Source organism: Alexandromys fortis, unplaced genomic scaffold (genome assembly GCF_014885135.2).
Source record: "Alexandromys fortis isolate MF-2015 unplaced genomic scaffold, M_Fortis_MF-2015_v1.1 scaffold_56, whole genome shotgun sequence".
In the NCBI taxonomy this organism is placed as follows: Eukaryota; Metazoa; Chordata; class Mammalia; order Rodentia; family Cricetidae; genus Alexandromys; species Alexandromys fortis.
In genome coordinates this window covers 2186676-2209598 of record NW_026067935.1, presented here as the reverse complement: position 1 = coordinate 2209598, position 22923 = coordinate 2186676, and the positions used below count along the sequence as shown (strand labels likewise).

At 48.8% G+C, this 22923-nt stretch overlaps 1 protein-coding gene across 4 annotated transcripts in view; it reads left to right on the top strand.

Annotated features, from left to right (window-relative positions):
• Piwil1 (piwi like RNA-mediated gene silencing 1) overlaps positions 1-22923 on the top strand; it is a 51145-nt gene that overhangs the window by 18978 nt on the left and 9244 nt on the right. Inside the window, exons 1-14 of one of the 4 annotated variants that reach the window (XM_050146658.1) lie at positions 11657-11888; positions 12951-13015; positions 14606-14698; positions 15234-15348; positions 16409-16534; positions 16833-17047; positions 17329-17450; positions 18382-18462; positions 18890-19087; positions 19348-19459; positions 20473-20599; positions 20702-20819; positions 21274-21388; positions 22501-22688. In XM_050146658.1, the coding sequence (XP_050002615.1) occupies positions 14609-14698; positions 15234-15348; positions 16409-16534; positions 16833-17047; positions 17329-17450; positions 18382-18462; positions 18890-19087; positions 19348-19459; positions 20473-20599; positions 20702-20819; positions 21274-21388; positions 22501-22688 (1607 nt within the window). In that variant the 5' untranslated portion in view covers positions 11657-11888; positions 12951-13015; positions 14606-14608. Of the gene's footprint in view, positions 1-11656; positions 11889-12950; positions 13029-14605; positions 14699-15233; positions 15349-16408; positions 16535-16832; positions 17048-17328; positions 17451-18381; positions 18463-18889; positions 19088-19347; positions 19460-20472; positions 20600-20701; positions 20820-21273; positions 21389-22500; positions 22689-22923 lie in introns of those variants that run through there. The other 3 variants (XM_050146656.1, XM_050146657.1, XM_050146655.1) reach the window with 3 other exon arrangements.

Sequence of the window (22923 nt, the reverse complement as noted above, 5' to 3'; positions counted from 1 at the left end):
AGCCTTTCTAAGCATTCCTGGAAAGGTGCGTGTCAGCCTCTGCATTTTGAGAAACTGCTGTGTGTAGCCCAAGTGTCCCCTGTCTAGATAGGCAGCCTTCTCTGCAGTGGCAAGCCAGAACTTCCCCTCGTGGGAGCAGACAAAAGGGGGGCATTTCTGAGCTTGGAAAAACATATACCACTTGTTGAATTTCCTTGTCTATGTAAGTGGACTGACTGCACGTTGAACCTTAGAGCCAAGATCTAATGACATAGATCCTTTCATCCTGGCTGTGACTCTGGGTTCTCCCTGCTCTTTATGAGTGGAGGAGGGGAGGGGCCCAGCCAGCAGCTATCTGCAAGCAGAAAGAGGGACTGAGAGGAGAGAAAGGTCTCCACTGACTAGGGATGAAGGGCTGCAGCAGGGAAAGGGTTAAGCTCTGGGCTTTGCAACCCTGGGGCTTCACTCCACACCCCACCCTTCTTTGCTCTCCTGGGCACTTCCCCTCCGATGAAATAACCAGTGTGACATGTGACATTTAATACTCTTCTTGTCAATTCGCTGGGGGGAAATGCCTTTCCAGGAACACCCAACACTTTGGTCTTAATTTGATACGCCTCCCCCTTTTTTTGATGAGGGGCCTAGTGGTCACCTTAGTTGGATTTTACAATTCATCGATTAAAATAAAATGATGGTAGCTGGGAATGGAGACCCACACCTGTAACCCCAACACTTTGGGAGACTGAGGCAGAGGAGTATTGCAAGTTGGAGGTGAGGCTAGCCTGAGCTACATGCTGAGATCTTGTCTCAAAAACCAATCAATATGTGGTTCCTTGGTTAAGAGCACTTGATGCTTTTCCAACAGACCTGAGTTTGGTGCCCAGAATCCATGTTGGGTGACACATAACTACTTCTAAGTCCAGCTACAGAGGATCTTAGACCCTGTTATGGCCTCCATAGATGCACACACATGCGAGCACAAATACGCACACATACACTCAAATAAAATCTTTTTTTTTTTTTAAATAAATAGGGGCAGGAGCTATGGCTTAGTAGTTTAGTGTGTTCACTTGTAGAGAACCCAGGTTTGATTCCCAGCACCCACATAGTAACTCACACCTGTGACTCCAGTTCCAGGGGATCTGGCATCCTCTTCCACCTTCCACAGGCACTGCACATGTACATGGTACACATACATGCATGCAGAGGGAACACTCATACACACAAAATACACTTTAAAAAAATCAAATAGTTTCAGAAAAAGAATCCAGAAAACACTGTTAGCGCAGATGGTATGTGCTGGCTCCCTTCAGAACTCTATATAAAGTTTAAATTGTGGATCTGTAACTTACTCGGGTGTGGGACCTCACTCAATGCTACCAATGGCTAACTTATCACAAGACTCCAGAGCTGCTGAGATGCATGCTGGTTAGTCGTGTGGCCTTGACACAACCTAGTTGGGAAGAATCTTAGTGAGGAGTTGTTTCCAGCAGATTGACCTGTGGGTGTGTCTACGAGAGGTTGTCTTTGACTCCCTCAGATTGGCCCATGGGTGTGTCTATGGAGGTTGTCTTGACTCCCTCAGAGTGGCCCGTGGGTGTGTCTATGGAGGTTGTCTTGACTCCCTCAGATTGGCCCATGGGTGTGTCTATGGAAGTTGTCTTGACTATGATAACTGATGGAGGGAGGACTCAGCCTGAAAGTAGGGGACATATTCCCTGGGTTTGGATCCTGTACTCTGTAAGAGAAGAGGAAGCGAATGGAATATTAAGAGTGAATACATTCATTCTCTCTCTGCTTGATCTTGGATGTAACCAACTGTTTCATGCTCTGCCCCCGACTTCCCCACACATCCAGCCAGCAACCGAGAACTGTAAAAGCATAGTAAGACTCCTCTCTTGAAGTTGCTGATGTTGCAGCAAAAGAAATGGAACTAAGACATGGTGACAGTTACCCAACCCCTATCTCCCCAAGTTGACAAAGTTATACTGCATAGGCCTTTCTTGAATGTCTCACATTGAAAAACATAATAATTTTATTGGTAGTAAGTGGGGTTTGAGGGGATGGAGTCACCTTAGAGGTTCTCTGGAGAAATAGTCTCAGCCTGTTAGAAAAAAAAAAAAAGGAAAATAAGGGCTTCCCATTAGGAAGTGTTGATTGATCTTGTGGAGAGAGATTTGTCAGTTTCAATCACTTCAGCCAAACAAAAGTGGAAACCCAAGTTCAAGGGAGAGGGTCCCCCCTCCCCACCCCAATACACACACACACTTCTTATACCTTAGCTCTCTCCCTAGTAATGTTTGTTTCTTGCTTGCTCAAAATCTTTTAACATGTTTAGTACCACCCTGGAGACACTGTGCTTTCCCAAGGAAAACTGGGTGTATAATAGGATTATAGTCACTCACGTCGGCTGATGACACTCCAGTTCTACCCTTGGCCCTGGGATGGGCCCCGGATTTTTAAACAGGGCCAGGCTGTGTCAAAACACCACGTGACTCCAGCAGCATGGAAAGACTCTGGAAGCCCAAATCATAGTTCATCCAACCCTGAGCATCTGAGGTTACCATCCTCTTCCGTGCCCGCAGCTGATATAGCATAGCTGGTGTCTGTGTTCTGTAGCACCTGCTTTAAAATGGAAATAGGCTCCAAGTTTTGAATCCCACCTCAATACTCCAGTGGCATTAAAAAAAACACACATAGTGTGAGCAGCAAAAATTACTGCCATTGCCTCAACGCAGGATTCTGTCCTTCTAGATCTACAGATTTCTATGCAATGTGTGTCTCTTAAGTTCATGGGTGAAGAGAGACTCTGTAGACTAGGCTTGCCCACCCAGAAAAGCATCCAAGATGTACTATTGGTCAGCCTTTGCCTTGCCCGTTACAGTGAATCTAAAGCAAATACTGCCAGTGATCTAGACACCTGCCCGGTTCTGCTGGTGCAAGGAGGGCTCAGAATAGCAGGGAAGGGTGTATTGCCATCACGAGAGGTTATTGAGAAGGGAACAGGGGGAGTAGGAGAAAGAGATGATGGTGATCTTCAAACCAGAAAACTGCTAACCCTGGAAAGCAAATCTGAAAGTTAGGTGTTCTCAAAACCCCTCTGGTCACGACTCCAACATAGAACAAGACTGCTGAAACACGAGCTCCATGGGGGGAATCGTTACATTGTGTGTGTGTATGCAAGTAAACTCGCCTATGTGTGCACTTGTGGAAACCAGCCACTCTCCACCTTTCCTTTTGAGATCAGGTCTCTCACTGAATCCCTAGTTTTCCCCACTTTGGCTAGCCAGGATGATCAGCAGACTTCAGGACCACACATGGCATCTTCCCCAGTGTTGGGATTACAGATGTGCCCTGCACCCAGCTTTTGCAAGGGTGCTGGGGATTCAAATTCAGGTCTTCAGGCTTAAGCAGCAAGCACTTTATGGACTGAGCCATTTCCCTAACACTCTCCCCGGGTCGCTCTGGCTGTCCTGAAACCCGCTCTGAAGACCAGGCTGGCCTCAAAACTCACAGAGATCTGCCTGCCTCTGCCTCCCGAGTGCTAGGATTAAAGGCACTGCGTCTTTTTGTTGTTGTTTAGGTTTGTTTGTTTTTGTTTGTTTGAGATAGGGTTTCTCTGTGTAGCTTTGGAACTCATTCTGTAGACTAGGTTGACCTCGAACTCAGAGTTCTCTGCCACTGGAGGGACTCTTAACCAAACAGCAGGCTGCAAGCTTTCCCAGAACTTCGCCAAGTCTCCCCCACAGTCAAACTGTTTATGGAAGGATAGACTCCAGGTCTTCTTGGGAGCTGCCACAGGAGAACAAATATGTTTGTGTCACATGCACAGCAGAGAGGCACACGACAAAGGACGGGGTGGCAAAAGTAGAGGTGTGTTGCCGCCAAAGCCATCATAGAGCCTGAACCAGTCCCATGGTCCCCCAACCCTAGAATGATGTGGCCCTGTTATACCAGCTCTCTGGCAAATGCAATACCTGAAAGTAGCCCCCCCCCGCCTGCACCCCCAGGGATGTCTTCCACCCCACGGTATAGAGTGGGTAGAGAAGTCCAGAAGAAGACAGCTTTGAACCACCTCAACCAAGATAACTCATACTTTAGCCTCGGCTTGAGGAAGCAGGGGTACATTCCAACCTGGTTTTTCTGGATCGTGACACTGCTCCCAGGGCTTGCTTCTGAGCCCCATTTCTCCTCTCGTCCCGCCCCACCACGGGCCATTTAAATAGCATTGTTCAAAGGCTTTGATGAGCTCACTGTTTACCTTCCCAAAGAGGCTGAGCACAGATGACCCTCATCTTATTGATGTAGCTTTAACCCACTGACCCACCGGAGAGCCCAGCAGGTTCTCGCTTAACAAACGTGCCCCCTGTAGGGAAACAGCCCAGGGCCAGCACAGCCTGCCTCTGGAAGCTGTGCCTGAACTTGGGAAGCTTTCATCTGCGTGGATGGTCACAGGGGCCCTGAAACCCTGGGAAGAAGGGTTCCACAGCCTCTTTGGAAGCTCAGCCTCAGTGGGTTGATTGTCTTGCTTCCAAGGGTCACCAGGAACTTGACCTGGTGGGACATATTCCTAACCTTTACCATGAACTTGACATACAAGTGGAGCCTCTGATATAGCATAGCTGGTGTCTGTGTTCTGTAGCACCGGCTTTAAAATGGAAATAGGCTTCAAGTTTTGAATCCCACCTCAATACTCCAGTGGCATTAAAAAAAAAAACATAGTGTGAGCAGCAAAAATTACTGCCATTGCCTCAACGCAGGATTCTGTCCTTCTAGGTCTACAGATTTCTATGCAATGTGTGTACGCGCATGCAGCGTGTCTCTAAGTTCGTGGGTGAAGAGAGACGCCAGAGAGAAAAAAGGTGGTCTAAAAAAAGGCAAGAGAGAGAACAGTCCTCTGATAGGAGGTAGGGTAGGATTGAGAGAGGTTCGCCAAAGAGATCACTTAACACAAAGAAATGTTCAGTTGCTTAACCGTGTACTATTTTGTGCTGAAGACACGCCTATGTGCGCTTTTTAATGACTGAAAATCGCTGCGGTGTGTACCATCATGTACGCTAACTTGCATAATACCCACACAGCTGGGTATTTCTGTGGTTGCCCCATAGTCTGCTCTCCTGACATCTGCTTTTCATAAATTTCCTTTTTCCTTAGGGGCTGTTGGGTACAGTGGCTCTTAAAGTGGATTAATAAAAGCCGAATTTGAGCTGCACTCATAAGTACTGTGATTTGAAGAATTGTCTACCCTAGGCTCATGTGCTCAGACACACAGTCCCCGTTAGGTGGCACTGTTTGGGAAGGTTATCGAACCTTTAGGAAGTGGAGCCATGTTGGAGGAAGTACGTCACTGGGGGGTTTGCTTTGAGGGTTTAGAGCCCAGCAATGCGAGACTTGCTGTTCTCTCTTTTTCCTACATGTAGATAAAAATGTGATCAGCCAGTTTCCTGCTCCTGCCACTGTGCTTTCGCTGCCTGTTGCATGTCTTCCCCTACACAAGGTCTCTATCTCTCTGAAACAAGTCAAAGTAACCACTTCCCTTCTTAAACTGTTTTTGGTTATGGTGTCCTGTTGCAGCAACAGAAAGGTGACCAATCTGGACATCGAATGCCAAGCTTGCATCACCTTAGCTCATCAGGGTGTTATGCTCTAATTTGAAATAGTGAGTCTCCAGTGAGGGAGAAAGAGTGGTTGGCACAGAAAAGAAATAAGAGGAATAATGAGCAGGGTTGAAGAGATGGCACAGTGGTTAAGAGCACTGACTGCTCTTCCAGAGGTCCTGAGTTCAATTCCCAGCAACCACATGGTGGCTCACAACCACCTATAATGAGATCTGGTGCCCTCTTCTGGCCTACAGGCAGGATAATGGAATATTGTATACATAATATATAAATAAATAAATAAATAAATAAATAAATAATTTTTTTAAAAGAGGAATAATGAGAATGAGGCCACATTTAAGAAAACATTTTAAAAGCCTCATAGCATTCATAAATCTAAGTGTGATAAGATTCAAGTGTATCCCTGAAAATGTCAGAATTTTTTAAGTTCACAGGGTCTCTTTTGATGGGCAACTCATTCCCCATCCCAGTCATACCCCTGTATTTCTGGGTACTAAAGTGTTTTTCCGTTTCTACTTGTCCATCCTGGGATGCCCACATCCCCCCCTCTCTTGCCTGTCTTGCACTCCTGATACACCAAGGCAAGGGGCTCTCACAGTAGGGTCTCTGCACCTACAGCATCACCTAGAATCTGTTGTAAATACACAATGTGGTCCAGTCCTGGCGTGCTTAGTTCATACTATGGGGCAGGCTGGTACATTAGCATATAGACAGCCACGTTTGTTCAGATTTTCTCCTGGGGGAATCACTGAGCTCAGAGGTTCAGTTTAACCTCCGTATGTGTGTGTATGTTCCTCAGTAGTCACAGTATGTGTGTGTGTGTGTGTGTGTTGATGTTGGAAATGGAATCCAGAGCTTCTCACATGCTAAGCAAACACTCTACTTCTGAAGTACACCCCCGCCCAAGATTAAGCTTTTAAGATTAGTATCCAAAGGGGGTTGGTGTTGAAGCTCTTCATGAATACTAAAATCCTCAGATTCTCGGGCCTTTGTGGAAACTTGTGTCCCACATGCCTTACGGGATTATGGCTCATCTATAGATCACTTAGGATAGTTAATACAGTGTAATCCTGTGCGATCAGTTGCACTGTATGATCACGAAGTGAAAACAAGGAAAAAGACGGCAGTATTCAAAATTGTTCTAAGGTTGGTTGCATCCATAGATTCCACTGATAACAAGGTATATTAGTGGATTATTTTTCTTTCACTATGATGAATTATAATTAAGAGCAGCATAGAGAAGGAAAGGACTTACTTTGGCTTAAAGCTCCAGGGTGATAGAGCCCACCATACCAGGGACGACATGGCAGCAGGAGGACAGAGTGGACAGACAGACCACATTATATCACCCACAGGAAGCAGAGTGAAGGTGAGTGAGTGAAAGCAGGAAGTGAGTTGAGGTTATAAGCTCTCAAAGCCTGTCCCCCAGATATACTTCCTCTAGCAAAACTCCACCTCCTAAATGTTCCACAATTTCCCCCCTCCAAGCAGCGCCTCCTACTGGGGACCAAGTGTTCAAACACCTGAGCCTGTGGGGGACATTTTTCATTCAAACCACCACAGAAGGACTGGCTGGATTAGCGTGTGTTTGAGTCACAGTACCCCAGAGGCTGTGGTCAGCCATTTGAATGCTCACTCCTGCTGTGAAACTCTCAGACAGATCGTAAAACATGATATACATAGCTATTCCAACCTTAGAGTTTGGTCTACACAGGATACCTGTAGGTAACCTGCAGAATTCCAGCATCCCTCAGGACTTTGTGGTATCATGCCACCCTCCCACCCCCAGCTTGTCAACTTCTTGTACTCACAGGTCAAGTAGCAAGCCCTCTGCTTGTCAGCTTCCAGAACAAGAATCCATTTTGTTATCATTACTGTTTTGGATCTGAAATTCACTATGTAGACCAGGCTGGCCTTGAACTCAAAGAGATCCACTTGCCTCTGCCTCCCCAGTGCTGGGATTAAAGACATGCATCATCACACCAGACTTGTTTCCTGTTTTATTTGTCAAGCTCTTGCTGTGTAGCCTACTGCTTACCCGGGACTGATAACCCCCTGCTTTCGCTTCCCAAGTGCTGAGATTACGGGTGTGTGCTTCATCCCTGTGAAGATATAGTTGCACCTAATAACTGATACTTTTAGGGTTCTGGTCAGCTGTCAATATAGAAAAAAAGTTAAAATGATAGCACTTCCCTAGTTCCTCTCTGGGCACTTTTAAAACTTGAGGTGAACTTTGTGACATCCAATGCACGTGTCGTTGGGAGAGTTTAGGCGTTTCTGGCAGCTTGAGGTAACACTTCCCAGGTAGTTAGAACCGGTCCTTGGGTGCTTCGCGTACCATACCGTTCTACAAACCACAGGGATGTTGTCATCACTTCCACTGTGGTCCAGTTAGGACCAGATTGTTCCTGGATGAGCTGTAAATCCCAGTGTCTTGCTTTATTGCACCATCTACTGGCAGCCTGTGGAACGGCTTGCTTGTCACCTGTGCAAAAGTTATTTGAGCTGTTTTTCAAATTATGACTTCTAGTGCTTAAAAGGTGAAAGCGTTGGGCACACTGCACAGGTCTATTAATCCCAGAATTTGGAGGACAGAGAGGCAGGAGGATTATTGCAGGTTCGAGGCCAACCTGGCCTTCATAGTGAGGTCAAAGTCAACAGAGTTACATAGGGAGACCCTATGTCGAGAAAAGGAAGGAAATCTGTTATGAGACTATCCTGTTCTTCAGACGGCTCTTTGCCCCTTGTGTCTTGGCATTTCTCATTAACCTTCTAAGAGTGGGAGAGGTTGGCTTTTTTCTCCTTTCTTTCTCTACATACACCACACCAGGTTAGTTCCCCCCCCCCCCCCCCCCCGGTCCTCCTCCAGCGTCAGCATCCAGAATGCTGGTATAACTGGCATGCTCTGCCATACCCAAAATATTCCAACACTTTTAAGGAGAAAATTCCTTTCTCCCTTACCAGACTTACTGAATCTGGGATGTGTGGAAATCTTTGCTTTTTAGACGTTCCTCCAATGACTTTTCACTCAGGCTAGTATGGGAAACCCTGGAGTCTAGGCTGTCTCCTTCCCTTAGTAGCAGACTATTGGCCTGGGAAATCATCACCCCACCCACTTGGCAGCTCCTGGCAATATACTCTTTCAATAATAAATGTAAGATAGCAATCTGCTTTGTAAATAGAACTTTTAAGCTAACCTGAGAGAACCCCATTCATCAACAGGTTGAATATTCCTATTCTGAAAACCCCAATTCTGAAGTGCTCCAAAATTTAAAAACCGATGACACTGATGGGGTGCCACTGGTGGAGAACCCCACAGTAGGCCTCACAGGATGGCCCCAGAGTACTGGTACACTAAAAACCTGGCATAAGATCACCGCTAGGCTGTGTCTAACGTAAGCTTGAAACATGAATTTCATGGTTTGAATTTGCTCCTATCTCCAAGATAACCTTGTTATATATGCACATATTTTGTTAGTAAAAATTATTCAAAATCCCAAACAGATGTCAAGCACTCTAGAGAAGAGACATCCATGTACCTTCTTGATTTAGGTAACTCAACACAAGTCAGGAGCCATCTTGATTCTCAGGTTGGAGATTCCTGCTATAACTAGCTTGCCATTACAGAAAGGTCAGTCTTACAGATTCAACGCAATACCCATCAAAATTCCAGCAAAATTCTTCAAAGACCTTGAAAGAACTGTACTCAACTTCATATGGAAGAAAAAAACCAGGATAGCCCAAACAATCCTGTACAATAAAAGAACACAGGGTATCACAATCCCTGACTTCAAATTCTACTACAGAGCTACAGTACTGAAAACAGGCTGGTATTGGCATAAGAACAGACAGGAGGACCAAAGGAACCAAATAGAAGACCCGGATATCAATCCACACATCTTCAAACACCTGATTTTTGACAAAGAAGCAAATATCAAATGGGAAAAAAGCATATTTAACAAGTGGTGCTGGCATAACTGGATGTCAACATGTAGAAGAATGAAAATAGACCCATATCTATCATCATACACAAAACTCAAGTCCAAATGGATCAAAGACCTCAACATAAAGCCAGCCACACTGAACCTTTATAGAAGAAAGTGGGAAGTACACTTGAAGGCATCGGCACAGGGAACCACATCCTAAATAGAACCCCAGCAGCACAGACACTGAGAGAAACAATAAGTGGGACCTCCCGAAACTGAAAAGCTTCTGTAAAGCAAAGGACATGGTCGACAAGACAAAACGACAGCCTACAGAATGGGAAAAGATCTTCACTAACCCCACATCAGAGGTCTGATCTCCAAAACATGCAAATCACTCAAGAAATTGGACACCAAAAGAACACATAATCCAATAAAAAAAATGAAGTACAAACCTAAACAGAACTCTCAACAGAGGGATCTAAAATGGCTGAAAGACACTTAAGGAAATGTTCAACATCCTTAGTCATCAGAGAAATGCAAATCAAAACAACTGAGATTCCATCTTACACCTGTAAGAATGGCCAAGGTCAAAAACACTGACAACTTGTGCTGGAGAGGTTGTGGGGAAAAGGGAACACTTTTGCCTTGCTGGTGGGAGTGCAAGCTGGTACAACCCCTTTGGATGTCAATGTGGTGATTTCTCAGAAAATTAGGAAACATCCTTCCTCAAGACCCAGCAATACCACTTTTGGGTATATATCCAAAGGATGCTCAATCGTGCCACAAGGACATGTGCTCAACCATGTTCATAGCAACTTTGTTTGTCATAGCCAGAACCTGGAAACAATCTAAATGTCCCTCGATCGAAAAATGGATAAGGAAAATGTGGTACATTTATATAATGAAATACTAACATAGCAGAAAAAAATAACATCTTGAATTTTTCAGGAAAACGTATAGAGCTAGAAAACATTTTGAGTGAGGTAACCCAGACCCAGAAGGACAATTATCACATATACTCACTCATGGGTGGTTTTTAAACATAAAGCAAAGAAAGCCAGCCTACAAACCACAATCCCAGAGAACTTAGACAACAATGAGGACACCAAGAGAGACTTACATAGATCTAATCTACATGAGAAGGAGAAAATAGAAAAAGACAAGATCTCCTGAGTAAATTGGGAGCATGGGGACCTTGGGAGAGGGTTGAAGAGGGGAGGAGAGAGGGAGGAGAGCAGAGAAAAATGTAGAGCTCAATAAATATCAATAAAATTTTTTTAAAAAAGGTCAATCTTTATTGTATATTCCAAATCATGTTGCTTGAACAGCCAGCTGGAGGAGCCCTGATCTATTTTATATCGTCCCCACCGGTTTCTATTGGGGTAGGTGTTGACTACAGGAGGAAACAGGCAAGTAACAAGAGCTCCTAGCTCAGGCTGGACCCGGAACAGCTCCTTATGAATCACGTGCAACTGCTTAGGATCCCACCTGCCCATGCCAGCTCAATTGAGTCTGTAGAGGGTGGGGATCGCTTAACCTGGCCTGTGTAACCTATAACCTGCAGCAAGTGATGAACCTGCCTCATCTTAGCTGGCACACACTCAGCACCTACTCCTCTGAGAATTTGGAAAATTAAGCTATTGACTTATCCTTTAGGCTTTAATTCAAATCACACATTTCTAAGAAGGTGGAATGCCTTGTGTTTTTTTTTCTTTTTCTTTTTTGTTTTGTTTTGTTTTCGTAGACAAGATTTCTCAGTGTAACTTTGGAGCCTGTCCCGAAACTTGTTCTTGTAGTCCAGGCTGGCCTCAAACTCAGAAATCAGAGATCTGCCTGTCTCTGCCTCCCGAGGGCTGGGATTAAAGGTGTGCGCCACCACCGCCCAGCATGACTTGTGATTTCTTTTTTTTAAGGCTCAGCCCAAAACGGGCAGTCCAACTCTTTCTTTCCAGGACACCCGAAGGTCACCTGGGTACAATCTCACCCATTGAGTAAGGATTCTCACCTGGAGCAAGGACCAGAGGGTGGGGGCTTGGGCAGGGTCTCGAGGCCCCGCCCCATGCAAAACCGCCACCTGTGTAGCAGCCAATCAGGGTGCAGCACGTGTCTGCCTCGCCCGTTAACCCAGAAGGCTCAGGCCGCAGCTCCCCGAGACTTGTGCCCAGGGGCGGAGGAATCTGGCAGTTGGGGCTGTTGGCGGGTGCTGCAGCGGTGCTGCAACAGCGGGTGCAGCGGCAGTGCGTGGTGGTAGCAGCCAGACGCCCGCGAGAAGCCTGCGGCGTGAGGGCTTCAGGGACGGCGGACCTAGGCGTGCCAAGCACGGGAGCAGGAGAGGACCGGACGCTGCAGGACCACGGCTATCAGGGTCTGGAACTAAGCTGTGGTCACCTCTGCCTTGGCCTCACGGACCAAGCCTGATCCCCACTTGTTCCTGGGCTTGGTCCCTACCTCACACGATGTCGGGCCTCATCTGTACCTCTTTCTCCACCTGGACCTTGTCCTCTCTTCTCACTGTTCGAGGCCTTATTTCCTCCTCTTCCAGTGCCGAAGCCTGGCCTGTATCCTTCCTCCTGCCTGTCCTCACTGTTCCTTGTTCCTGGATCTCCTCCTTATGTCTCCTTGTGTCTGCGTCTGAGCCTGGCCCCAGCCTCTCTGTGACCATTTCTGCCTGTAACCCTACCTGCTGCAGTCCCCAACTCTCTCTATCTGGATCTATAACTGGTTTTCCCACCTGTCTACCTGTCCTTCTGCGTGGGAATCCAGGACTTAGCCCTGCCGGTGTTAACCACATCCAGAGATGTGGTAACTTTTACATGTCCGGCTCTGAGTTCCCTGGGTGCCTTTGAGATCAAGTCTTTTCTTACCCAAACATCCAGCTCCCTATGGGGTTCAGATCTGGGGGGGTGAGGGGTAAAGGAATCAATTCAAGGAAAGGTGATGCCTCCGGGAGCTGATAGTATAAGGATTGAGAGCCAGAGAACCACAAAATCGTGAGTAGGTGGTTTAGCATGGAGAGCTGGGATGTGTTGAAGTGAGTAGCCCTGCCTGGGGTTTGAGCACCCAGACCTCTAGGCAGGAATTTGAGGGCCCCAAATTGGTGCAGTGGGTAGAGGGGAAGCAGGGAGGTCTTTGGGATGGAAGAAAATTGGCACCTTGAATTATTGCCAGCCTTTGTTGGGTCCTCTGGTGGTGTAGTGGGATGCGAGGAGGAACAGCGTGCAGCCTCCTCTCTTTCTTTGGTTTCGGGCTATTCCGCATACCACGAAGTTAGCATCTTTGCCGCCTTAAGCGTGGAGGTGCAATAGCGTTTGGTCTTGCTAGCTAGAGCTGGTCTTGTCTCTAAGCTAGTGTCAGAGCTGCATTGCTGGGGGTCTGGAAGCTGTGGTTTAAGCTCTTCTCACTTCTAGGCCTCTGACTTTTCCTGCAGGAGTGACCACACCAGCAATCCAGACTGGGACAGTTGTGGGATTGGAAGGAGACTGAACTGAAAACGTGAGCTGACTGGGTGAGCCCAGGGCAGAGTTCTTATGGGAACAACCTCAGGGTGCTGCTCAGACAGCCCTACAGCACTGGCTCCCACAGGGGTGGGGGCAGTAGAGGGGGAGACTTGGCTCGTTATCACTAGCATGCATCAGTAGATACTGCCTGTCAGAGGCAGCTCGGTGAACATCTCCTGTAGGCTGTTGCGCCCCTTGCTGGTGCACTTTGGGATCCTTCAAATGTCACGCCAGGCAGTTGTTGCCAGCATGCCAAGCACTGGACCCAGTGCAAAGGAACAATCTGAGATCCAGGTTGGAGCTGGAGTGGGGCACATGTTCCAGGGAGATGCCGCTGTGTGTGGTGGGAAAAGGGTAAGGAGAGAGAGTCACTGGCCTGGCCCTTAAAGGATGAGCTAGATTTCTTCTAGTTCACTGAGCGGGAAGCACCTCAGCTGAGCATTGTGACATCCCCGAGTCACGAGGTTGGCAGGAAGGGAATTGTATTTGCTAGACTCTTCCTCCTCTTATGGAGAAAAAGGCATGGCCCAGCAATTGACACAGTCATGTTGTAGGTGTCTGTGCTTAGCATGATAACTTGACAGTAGATATAGCATGCTGCTCCTGACAGGTGGCCATGTATGACATGCTTTGGAAATAGCTGGCCCATGTGGGCTTGTTAAAGGTTCGGGCCCTGGAGTCCAGATGACCCCACCTTCATCTTCTTCCCTGTGGTGGGGGATGAGCTGCTCACAGCAGAAAGACGGGGAGACAGCAATTCAGAGAGAGACAGCTCTGTGCTTTCTCCTCACAGACCATGGCTAGACATGCATGTGTGAGACAGGAATCAGAGACTAGAAGTGGGGTGGCTTGGTTTGGGTATATTCCTTTCAAGACGCGGGTGGAACTGAGGAAGTGTTTGGAGGGCACCATGGGTCTGAGGAAGGGCCCTCTGAGGAGTCACTTGCTAACATGCTGTGAAGGTGTCTCTTCATTGTGGGTCATACTCGGTGTCTGTGACACATGAACCCACCTGTGAAAGAAGGAACCCATCTCAACAGTGTAATCCTCCCTAAGCCTTATCACAATCAAAACCTTTAAAAAAAAATCTCAGTTTTAGTATTATGTATCATTATGATTTATATGTCAGCGTAAGGTGCCTGCCTACCTGGTGTGCGTGTATGTGTACCGTGTGTGTGTCTGGTGCCTAGGGAAACCAGAAGAGGCCATCAGATCCCCTGGAACTGGTGGTTGTGAGCCATGCTGGTAACTGTGTTGGTAACCAAGCCCATATCCACTGCAAGAGCAGAAAAGGTTCTTAGCTGCTGAGCCACTTCTAGCGCCTTGAAAACAAAGGGTTTTATTAGTACATTTCCATCTGAGCCCTGCCACCTAGCACAGCGGGCAGTCCCCAGTCAGTGTCTGGTTTCCCTAAGAAAGCTGTGTTGGGACGAGAGACTCTCATGTACGAGGCAAGTCCTCAATAGGAAGGATTTAAATATTATAATTTTGGGCTTATTTTAGCACCCTTAAAATACTGGAGACAGATTCGTCGAATATGCATGGGTCCATTGAGCGCTAGCCACTGTTCTTTCCTCTCTGACAGAAAATGACGGGCAGAGCCCGAGCACGGGCCCGTGGCAGGGCCCGCGGCAGGGCCCACGGTCAGGAGACGGTGCAGCATGTTGGGGCTGCCGCGGTGAGTACCCCTCCCTTTTCAGCTCACCAGTGTCTTGACAGCCAGCCAGTGGGGCGAGTGGCAGAGAATTAAAAGATTTGTCCTAGGGCTCAGTGGTAGAACTTGCCCAACATGCAGGAAGCTCTAGGGTCCACCTGCAACAGGTGTAACCTGGGGGCTGGGAGGATCTGAGACCTAGTGTGATGTGAGGGACTGAATCCTTTGGTGACTTTTGCTTCAAATATGCCCCCCCTTTTTTTTTTTTTGGGTTTTTTGTTTGGTTTGGGTTTTGATTTTTTGAGGCAGGGTTTCTCTGTAACAGCCCTAGCTGTCCTGGAACTAGCTCTGTAGACCAGGCTGGCCTAGAACTCATCTGCCTTTGTCTCCCAAGTGCTGGGATTAAAGGTAGCATTACCATTGCCCAGCTCAGATCCCTTTTTAATGTTCACATGCTTAATGACTAAGTTCTGAATGCTAGGACCAGTTTAGGACTAGTTAGGTCTCTGGTGCCCACCCTGCGGCATAAGGGGATTCCGCTGTGTTTGTGCGTGAGCAGAGTCAGCAGCCTGGGTACGTCCCACCAAGAACTCAGCAGCCCCCCACAGAGGGGGACTTGGTCGGCCGAGGACGGCAGAGAGGAATGGTAGCTGGAGCCACATCCAAGTCACAAGGTAAGCGGTAGGGGAGGGAGTGTACAGGGAGGGGCTGCCATGTGCAGGGTGCCGGTGCTTCTGCAAGGGCCCAGCACCACAGTGCAGCATAATGGCATGTGTGCCACCCCATGCAGGCTGGGAATGAGAGACTGCAGCTAGCCAGGGCCATCTCAGCAACACGGAAACTTCAGATATGTGGCTTCAGTTTGCCTGCTCTGTGTCCATTAGCCAGTTTTAGAATGTTGCCTTGGCATCTGTAGTGATTCCCTCACAGCCTTCCTGTGGGTTTGACTTAGTGTGTCTTCACTTGTGTAGGGCTGGGCAGAGAATCAGCACAGCCAACTGCCAGCTCTCAGGCACTTTGCCAAAGTGTGCCTGGCTGCCAGGAGCATGGGAAGGCTTATCTTTGAGGGACATTGCTCCTCACATGTGTGTTTCTCCTCTGAAGGAGGGGAGACTGGTTTTTGGCAAGTCCACTAGTAGGTGCTGCTGTAAGAACTGTAGCCAAGACCCTGAACACCACCACCAGATCCCAAAGCTAGAGTTGTCCTGCGGCCTGGGCATGCTGTTGTTCTCAAGTGCCCGGCTGTATACACACGATCCTATATTCAGAAGAAGCAGATTGACGTGTTAGTGCTGTTCCCTGTGCAGTTTGACCCAGTCTAGGTGTGGACATGCCCCTGCTGCTGGTTGTAAGGAGAGCCTAGAAGCCAGGAGGCCACATGTCACATTTGTGACATAGTCTCACCCAGTTTATAGAGTTAGGACCCTGACCCCTGGCTCCCTGCAGCCATGATTACAGCATGCAGGCTACAGAGTACACAAAGGCCATGATACTTAGAAAATGAAAACCTTATTTCCTAATCAAGAAATCCATCCCTTGGCTCCTGGCATCATCATAGCCCAGGCTCCTGGCCTGTTGGAGTGGCCAGAGCCAGGGTAGATGGCTCTGCAAAGGATGAGGTCACACTACTAGACAAGAGTGGGCTGCATCTGCCCCCTTGAGCCACTGCAGGAAAGCTGCTATCCTCACACCCACTGGCTCTAACCACTGATGCTTTCCTCTCTCTCTCTCAAGAGCTGCAGATCTCAGCTGGGTTTCAGGAGCTGTCATTGGCAGAGAGAGGAGGGCGTCGCCGAGACTTCCATGACCTTGGTGTGAACACCAGACAGAACCTTGACCACGTCAAAGAGTCAAAGACAGGTGGGCTCCCAGAAACACCTCTTTAGGGGGCACTTTTTCTGGCACTGGGCTGCAGCGCTTCTCTGGCTCAGGGAAAAGAAGAGTGCTCTGCTCAGCAGCTGCAGCCTTTCCAGCCCCTCCCCCTTGTCTGTTGTTGTTGTGTGGGTGTATGGTCTCCCCCAAGCAACCGAGCCCTAGTCCCCAGGGCCAGCTGTCTTGAAGGCAAGAGCTGACCACTGTCCTCAGCTCTGCTGGGTCTGAAGGAAAGCTCTCATGGAGCATAACCGTGCCAGGGCCTGACTGTGTGACGGCCCCTCAGGCTCCTCGGGTATCATCGTGAAGCTAAGCACCAACCACTTCCGGCTGACCTCGCGCCCACAGTGGGCCCTGTACCAGTACCACATCGACTATAACCCCCTGATGGAGGCCCGCAGGCTGCGCTCGGCGTTGCTCTTCCAGCATGAGGACCTTATTGGAAGGTGTCATGCTTTCGACGGGACAATACTGTTTTTACCTAAGAGACTACAGCACAAGGTTATTTCAAATATCTCCACTGGTGGGGGTGGGGGTGTACACCCTAAAGCCAAGTTCAGAAAGGGTCTCCTGGTCCGGGAGATAGGGCTCTCGGAGGCCCCATTATGACTCACTGTGTCCTTGGGGTCAGACAGAAGGGCTGTGGAGAGTTATATGAGGGCTCTCAGCTACTTAGCTGACTTCTTAGTCTCAGGTCACATGTCTGCGCTCAGGGGCCCCAGGAACCAGGACATCTTTTCTACACAGAGGTAAGACCTGGGTTCCCACCTCTCTGGCTTTAGGTCACAGAAGTTTTCAGTCAGACTCGGAATGGGGAGCACGTGAGGATCACCATTACCCTGACCAATGAGCTGCCGCCCACCTCACCCACCTGCCTACAGTTCTACAACATCATCTTCAGAAGGTGCATGCATGGGGGGGGGGTCATTTGAAAATGTGGTTTCTGACAGGAAAATTAATTTATCTGCCTCCAGGATACTACCCCTTCCCTAGTGGTGCTGACACTATGCCTATATATGATGTAATACTGTTTGAGCTGCACCCCAGCTGCCCCTTCCCCACGATGGATGGGTGGGTGGGTGGCTGCTGGGGCAAGTGGCAACCACATGAGGAGCGATTAGCTAGGACATGTTCTAGGCATTGGGGAGATGGCCATGCAAGCACCCACAAAAAGCCAGCCATGGGCATTTGCATGTAGCCCCAGTGCTGGGGGTGGGGCAAGACAGGAGAGTCACTGGGCCTGCAGGCTACTAGCCTAGCTCCAGGTTTACTGTAAGACCCTGTCTCAAGGGAGCAAGTGAGGTGTGAAGAGTGACAGAATAGGATACAAGGATACCTGATGCCTCCTCATTTGAGCATGGCAGACACATACCCCACACATGTAACACACACACACGTTCTCCAGAAGACCCCTCCCTGGAAGGAGCCATCTAAATGAGGCAGTCCTTGGATTCATGGCTTATTGGATTCGTAGATGGTTCAGTGGTGGAAGGATAGATAGCTCACTGTAGGGATACTTGGCCTGAGGGGATGCATTTGCTTGGTGCATTTTTCTTCCAGGGAAAGCTACCGGGGAGTACTGGGCAGCTGTTCACCTCTACTTTTGCAGCTAGTGGGTTATCCTGGTGTATCATGATAAAATGGAATCGACACAATTCAAATGTCTTGAAATATTTTTTTCCAACCTTTAGACATTTTAAGAATGTGAACTCCTAGGCAGTGTAGAATCGACTGGCTTGGCTCTGGGCGACAACTTGCCAGCCCTGCTGACTGGATGCAGCTCCAGGTAGTCCCTAGGATTTGCCATGCTAACTGTTCTGACTTTAAATTCATAGGCTCTTGAAAATCATGAATTTGCAACAAATTGGACGGAATTATTACAATCCAAGTGATCCGATTGATATTCCAAATCACAGGTTTGTAGAAAACTCCACTATCCCTTGGGCTGCACAGACCTTGCAGTGTTCTGTAAACTAGAAACCACCTGTTGTTGGTGCTCAAGAGTTACGGGAGCATGTAACCTGGCTTGAGCAATACCCAGTCACGCCAGATGACTTGAACGTCAAAGGAATCCCATCATAGCCAGCAGCACAGACCTTTTGCACTGCGTCAGTCCTCAGCACCAGCAGCTAGGGGTGCTGAGACATGGTGGCTCAGGAGGCTAGATGGCCCAAATTAAGGATAGGTTTAATCAGCTCAGTGTGTACTTAGCAAATGCTGGTGAAGCCGTGGAAAAGGGCTCTGTCTAGAGTCTTGTACTAGGAAGTGAGCTGGCGCAGCACATTCTGCTTCCGACACAGGGAGTGGAGCATGGGGCTGCGCCTGAGCCACCTTGTGTTGCAGGTTGGTGATCTGGCCTGGCTTCACTACCTCCATCCTTCAGTATGAGAACAACATCATGCTCTGCACGGACGTCAGCCACAAGGTCCTCCGCAGTGAGACCGTTCTGGACTTCATGTTCAACCTGTACCAGCAAACAGAGGAGCACAAGTTCCAGGAACAAGTGTCGAAGGAGCTTATAGGCCTAATTGTCCTCACCAAGTACGACTTCATCTCAAGAGCCCAGGGCTAGAGAGCAGTGGGGCTGAGGGAGACAGGCAGAGGTGAATAAAAGGGAGCCAGATATGTCAGATGTGTGGTATTGTTGCCTTTCCTGTGGTCAGGTACAAAGGACAGGTGCCTCCTGCTCTTCACCCTTTTCCATTCCCTTGTTCCCAGCCATTGTTCAGTTCCTTCCCCTGCCCTCCCACCCCGTCATGCATCTCCACATGAGTTAGAGCCTCTTGTCCCGAATTCCACAGGTACAACAACAAGACCTACAGGGTGGATGACATCGACTGGGACCAGAATCCAAAGAGCACCTTCAAGAAGGCAGATGGCTCAGAGGTCAGCTTCCTGGAGTACTACAGGAAGGTAGGTTTGTCCCTTGGGTGGTGTGCAGGAGCACACAGGCCCTGCTCAGTCTTGCCTACATCACTGAGAAATTCCCCACATACCAGACGTGTGCTGCCCTAGTGGCTCTGTCCAGCAGAATAGTTGCATTTGACAGTGCATCATGGGGACAGACAGGTACTGCCTGCCAGTGGTAGCAAGCAGTTTGCCCTGATCCCTAGCTCTGTAGCTTTGCCTGGTCCTTTTCGACCAGGGCTGCTGCAGCTGGGTCCAGCTCTCGGAGAGGTCTCAGTAAGGCACAGCTTTCTGCTGGCAGGTGGTAGGAGGCCAAAGGTCATCCAGCACCTGTGGACTCCAGCTCTACCTACCCGTATCCTGTGGCCAGGACTCTAATAAGATGGGGAGAGGGAGACCCCACCTTCCTGCCCTTCTAGCCATGCATTTTCAGTGATGTATGAAGACCATGTCTGAGGGTACATTAACTTTTTTAACTCTGATGGTTAGTTCATTGAGGCACAGAGACATGGATCAGGTTCGTTGATGGCATGCTGGCTGGTGACATCTTGCCCTAAGGTGGGCATTAAGACTAGACTGTTACAACTTGATTATTACGTGATGACACTCTTTTATGCTCAGTGGAAATATTTTAAATCCAAATTAAAAGTAAGAATGGTTTCAGAATAAGCAGCTTCTGGGCTATAGATGACAGGAAAGACCTTCACACCCTGGGGTTAGGAGCACCATGACAGTAACCTGAGACGTCTGTTCTGTCACTATGGTCAGGTCTCCAAAGCTAAGCCCTGATGACTTGGCTACATAGAGCTCATCCACCTGGGAGAGCTGGGTCAGCCCCGTCCTGCTCCTGCACCCTCGGTGGCTGGAAAGAGCATACACACCACCCTTCAGGACGGTTTGACGTGTGTCTAGCCCAGCTTGGTACCCAGCTTCCATTGTCAGTTAGGCATCTACCGCACCCACGGGTGTGCCACACACCCTGTTTGGTGCGAAGGATGCCTTCCTTTCCTCCTGAGCAGCAGTACAACCAGGATATCACGGACTTGAAGCAGCCAGTGCTGGTGAGCCAGCCCAAGCGGAGGAGAGGCCCTGGAGGCACATTGCCGGGCCCAGCCATGCTCATCCCAGAGCTCTGCTACCTCACAGGTGCATAGTGCTACCCTCTTCTCTTCACGCATCCCTGCCCACCCCCGCTGGGGGCTATGCAGCCTTGCTGACTGGCTTTCTCTGGCACTGCTCTGGGTACAGGTCTGACTGATAAAATGCGCAACGATTTCAACGTGATGAAGGACCTAGCGGTGCACACGCGACTGACCCCTGAGCAGCGGCAGAGGGAGGTGGGCCGCCTCATCGACTACATCCACAGGTAGGCCGGCTCAGCTCTCCAGCTTCTCTTTTGGGCTTCCCTATAGGTCTGAGAGGGGTCTGGAAGGCAGGAAGTGTGGCCTTCTATGTTGGGAGGACTATGGAGGGCTGTCCTGAGTTCTTGATACCAGTTCTTCTCAGGAAGCCAAGAAGTGAAACCTGATATGCCCATGCGTTCTTTCCAATCCTGTCATGGGAAGGCCATGGAGGGGGCAGATGAAGCAAATCTCAGGCACACATTTCCCTGCTTGTGTAGACTGTGGGTCATTCACTGGCATGGCGTCTGAGCACTTGGAGTCTTTGGGAGGTGGAGAGAAGCTTATCCATGTGTTCTAGGCCTAGAGTGGCCTTGAATTGTGCTGCAAGCCACAGTGGCACCCTGTCCACCTGAATGTGGGTCACCAGCCTGGCTGCTGCCTGGTCAGCTTTGCTGAGTACCATTTGTTAACTCACAGGGATGACAACGTGCAGAGGGAGCTTCGTGACTGGGGTCTGAGCTTCGACTCAAACCTGCTGTCCTTCTCCGGAAGAATCTTACAGTCTGAGAAGATCCACCAGGGTGGGAAGACGGTAAGGCTGGCAAGGTGGTGTCCAGGCTGAGTCTCTCCAGGGGCAGGGGACAGCCCACCATGCACCAGGCTGCTTCTCTCCATCCCCTGGTCCTGTTCTCTGCCAACTCTGGAAAACCACCAGAGCCACTTGACAGGGTCATTCTGTAAGAGGCAGCTTGTGACTCTAGCGCATGTAGAACCAAAGCCCAATCCTCGTGACAAGGGAAGATCTGCTAAAGAGAAACTGAAGAGCTAAGAGGTGGTGGTGCACACCCTTAATCCCAGCACTCGGCAGGCAGAGGGCAGATGGATCTCTGAGTTCAAGGCCAGCCTGGTCTACAGAACAGGGTCCAGAACAGGTTCCAGAACAGTCAGGGCTATCTAAAGAAACCATTGCAGGGGATGGGTATGCAACATAACTTAGGAGCCAAAGGTCCTGCCAAGGAGCCCCATTAGATTGGCTTTGTCTCTGTGTGGGCCACGAGTCTCTCAGGAGTTGATCTAAATATTAGAGTGCTTTTTGTTTCATCTTCAGGAAAAGGAAAAATAGAATTTCTCAAATAGTTTTAAATGAAATCAAACACTACAAATACCTGTTCTTTTCAACTGTTGCCAGCAATCGAGCGTTCCTGCCACAGGCAGGGCTGGAAGATAGAGTCCAGCCAGGTGAAGGGAAACTCTGGATTTTTGCCATGATGGGGACCACAAGTGGCTCTTCCCTGAACTTTGTTGGCACAGGACACCACTGTCAAGGGCTTAGCTCTTTCCAGCCCCTGACAGGATCTCACTGTGTAGACCAGTCTGACTTCTACCACTTGCCTCTCCCTCCTGAGTGTTGGAATGAAAAACATGAAGCCACCACCCATAGCCTGAGCCTTTTTCATGAAGAAAATGGCACTTGTTTCAATAATGAGAGGAAGGATGGAGAGTTTGTCCTGGGCCCTCAGAAGGGTATGGTGTAGAAAAAGTCCTCCAGATGCATCTGGTGTCTTCTCTCCACTGGGGACTTTTGATCTGTCACTTTGATTCAAACTTAAGTGTGGTAGTCTGTGGTTCTACATGCATGATCGGATTGAGCAAGACCAGTGGCTTCATCACAGCTGACAGTAGCATCTCTGCCCTTTATTCTAGTTTGATTACAACCCGCAGTTTGCAGACTGGTCCAAAGAGACAAGAGGCGCACCGCTGATCAGCGTGAAGCCATTGGATAACTGGCTGCTGATCTATACCCGCAGGAATTATGAAGCGGCCAACTCACTGATACAGAACCTGTTCAAAGTGACTCCAGCCATGGGCATCCAGATGAAAAAGGCAATCATGTGAGTGTCTTAGGCCATCTACTCTCTGGTCTGCATTGTGATTGGCAGTTATCAGAAGGGTGTGTGATGCACCAGTGAGCTCATGACAGCTCTAAGATCTTCCACAGCTCCATGGACCCCAGAGGGACTGGAGGGGAGAAAAGAGCAGATAGGATGTTCTTGGGGGTAGGTTCGTTCGTTCGTTCTTTCTTTCTTTTCTTCTTTCTTTCTTTCTTTCTTTCTTTCTTTCTTTCTT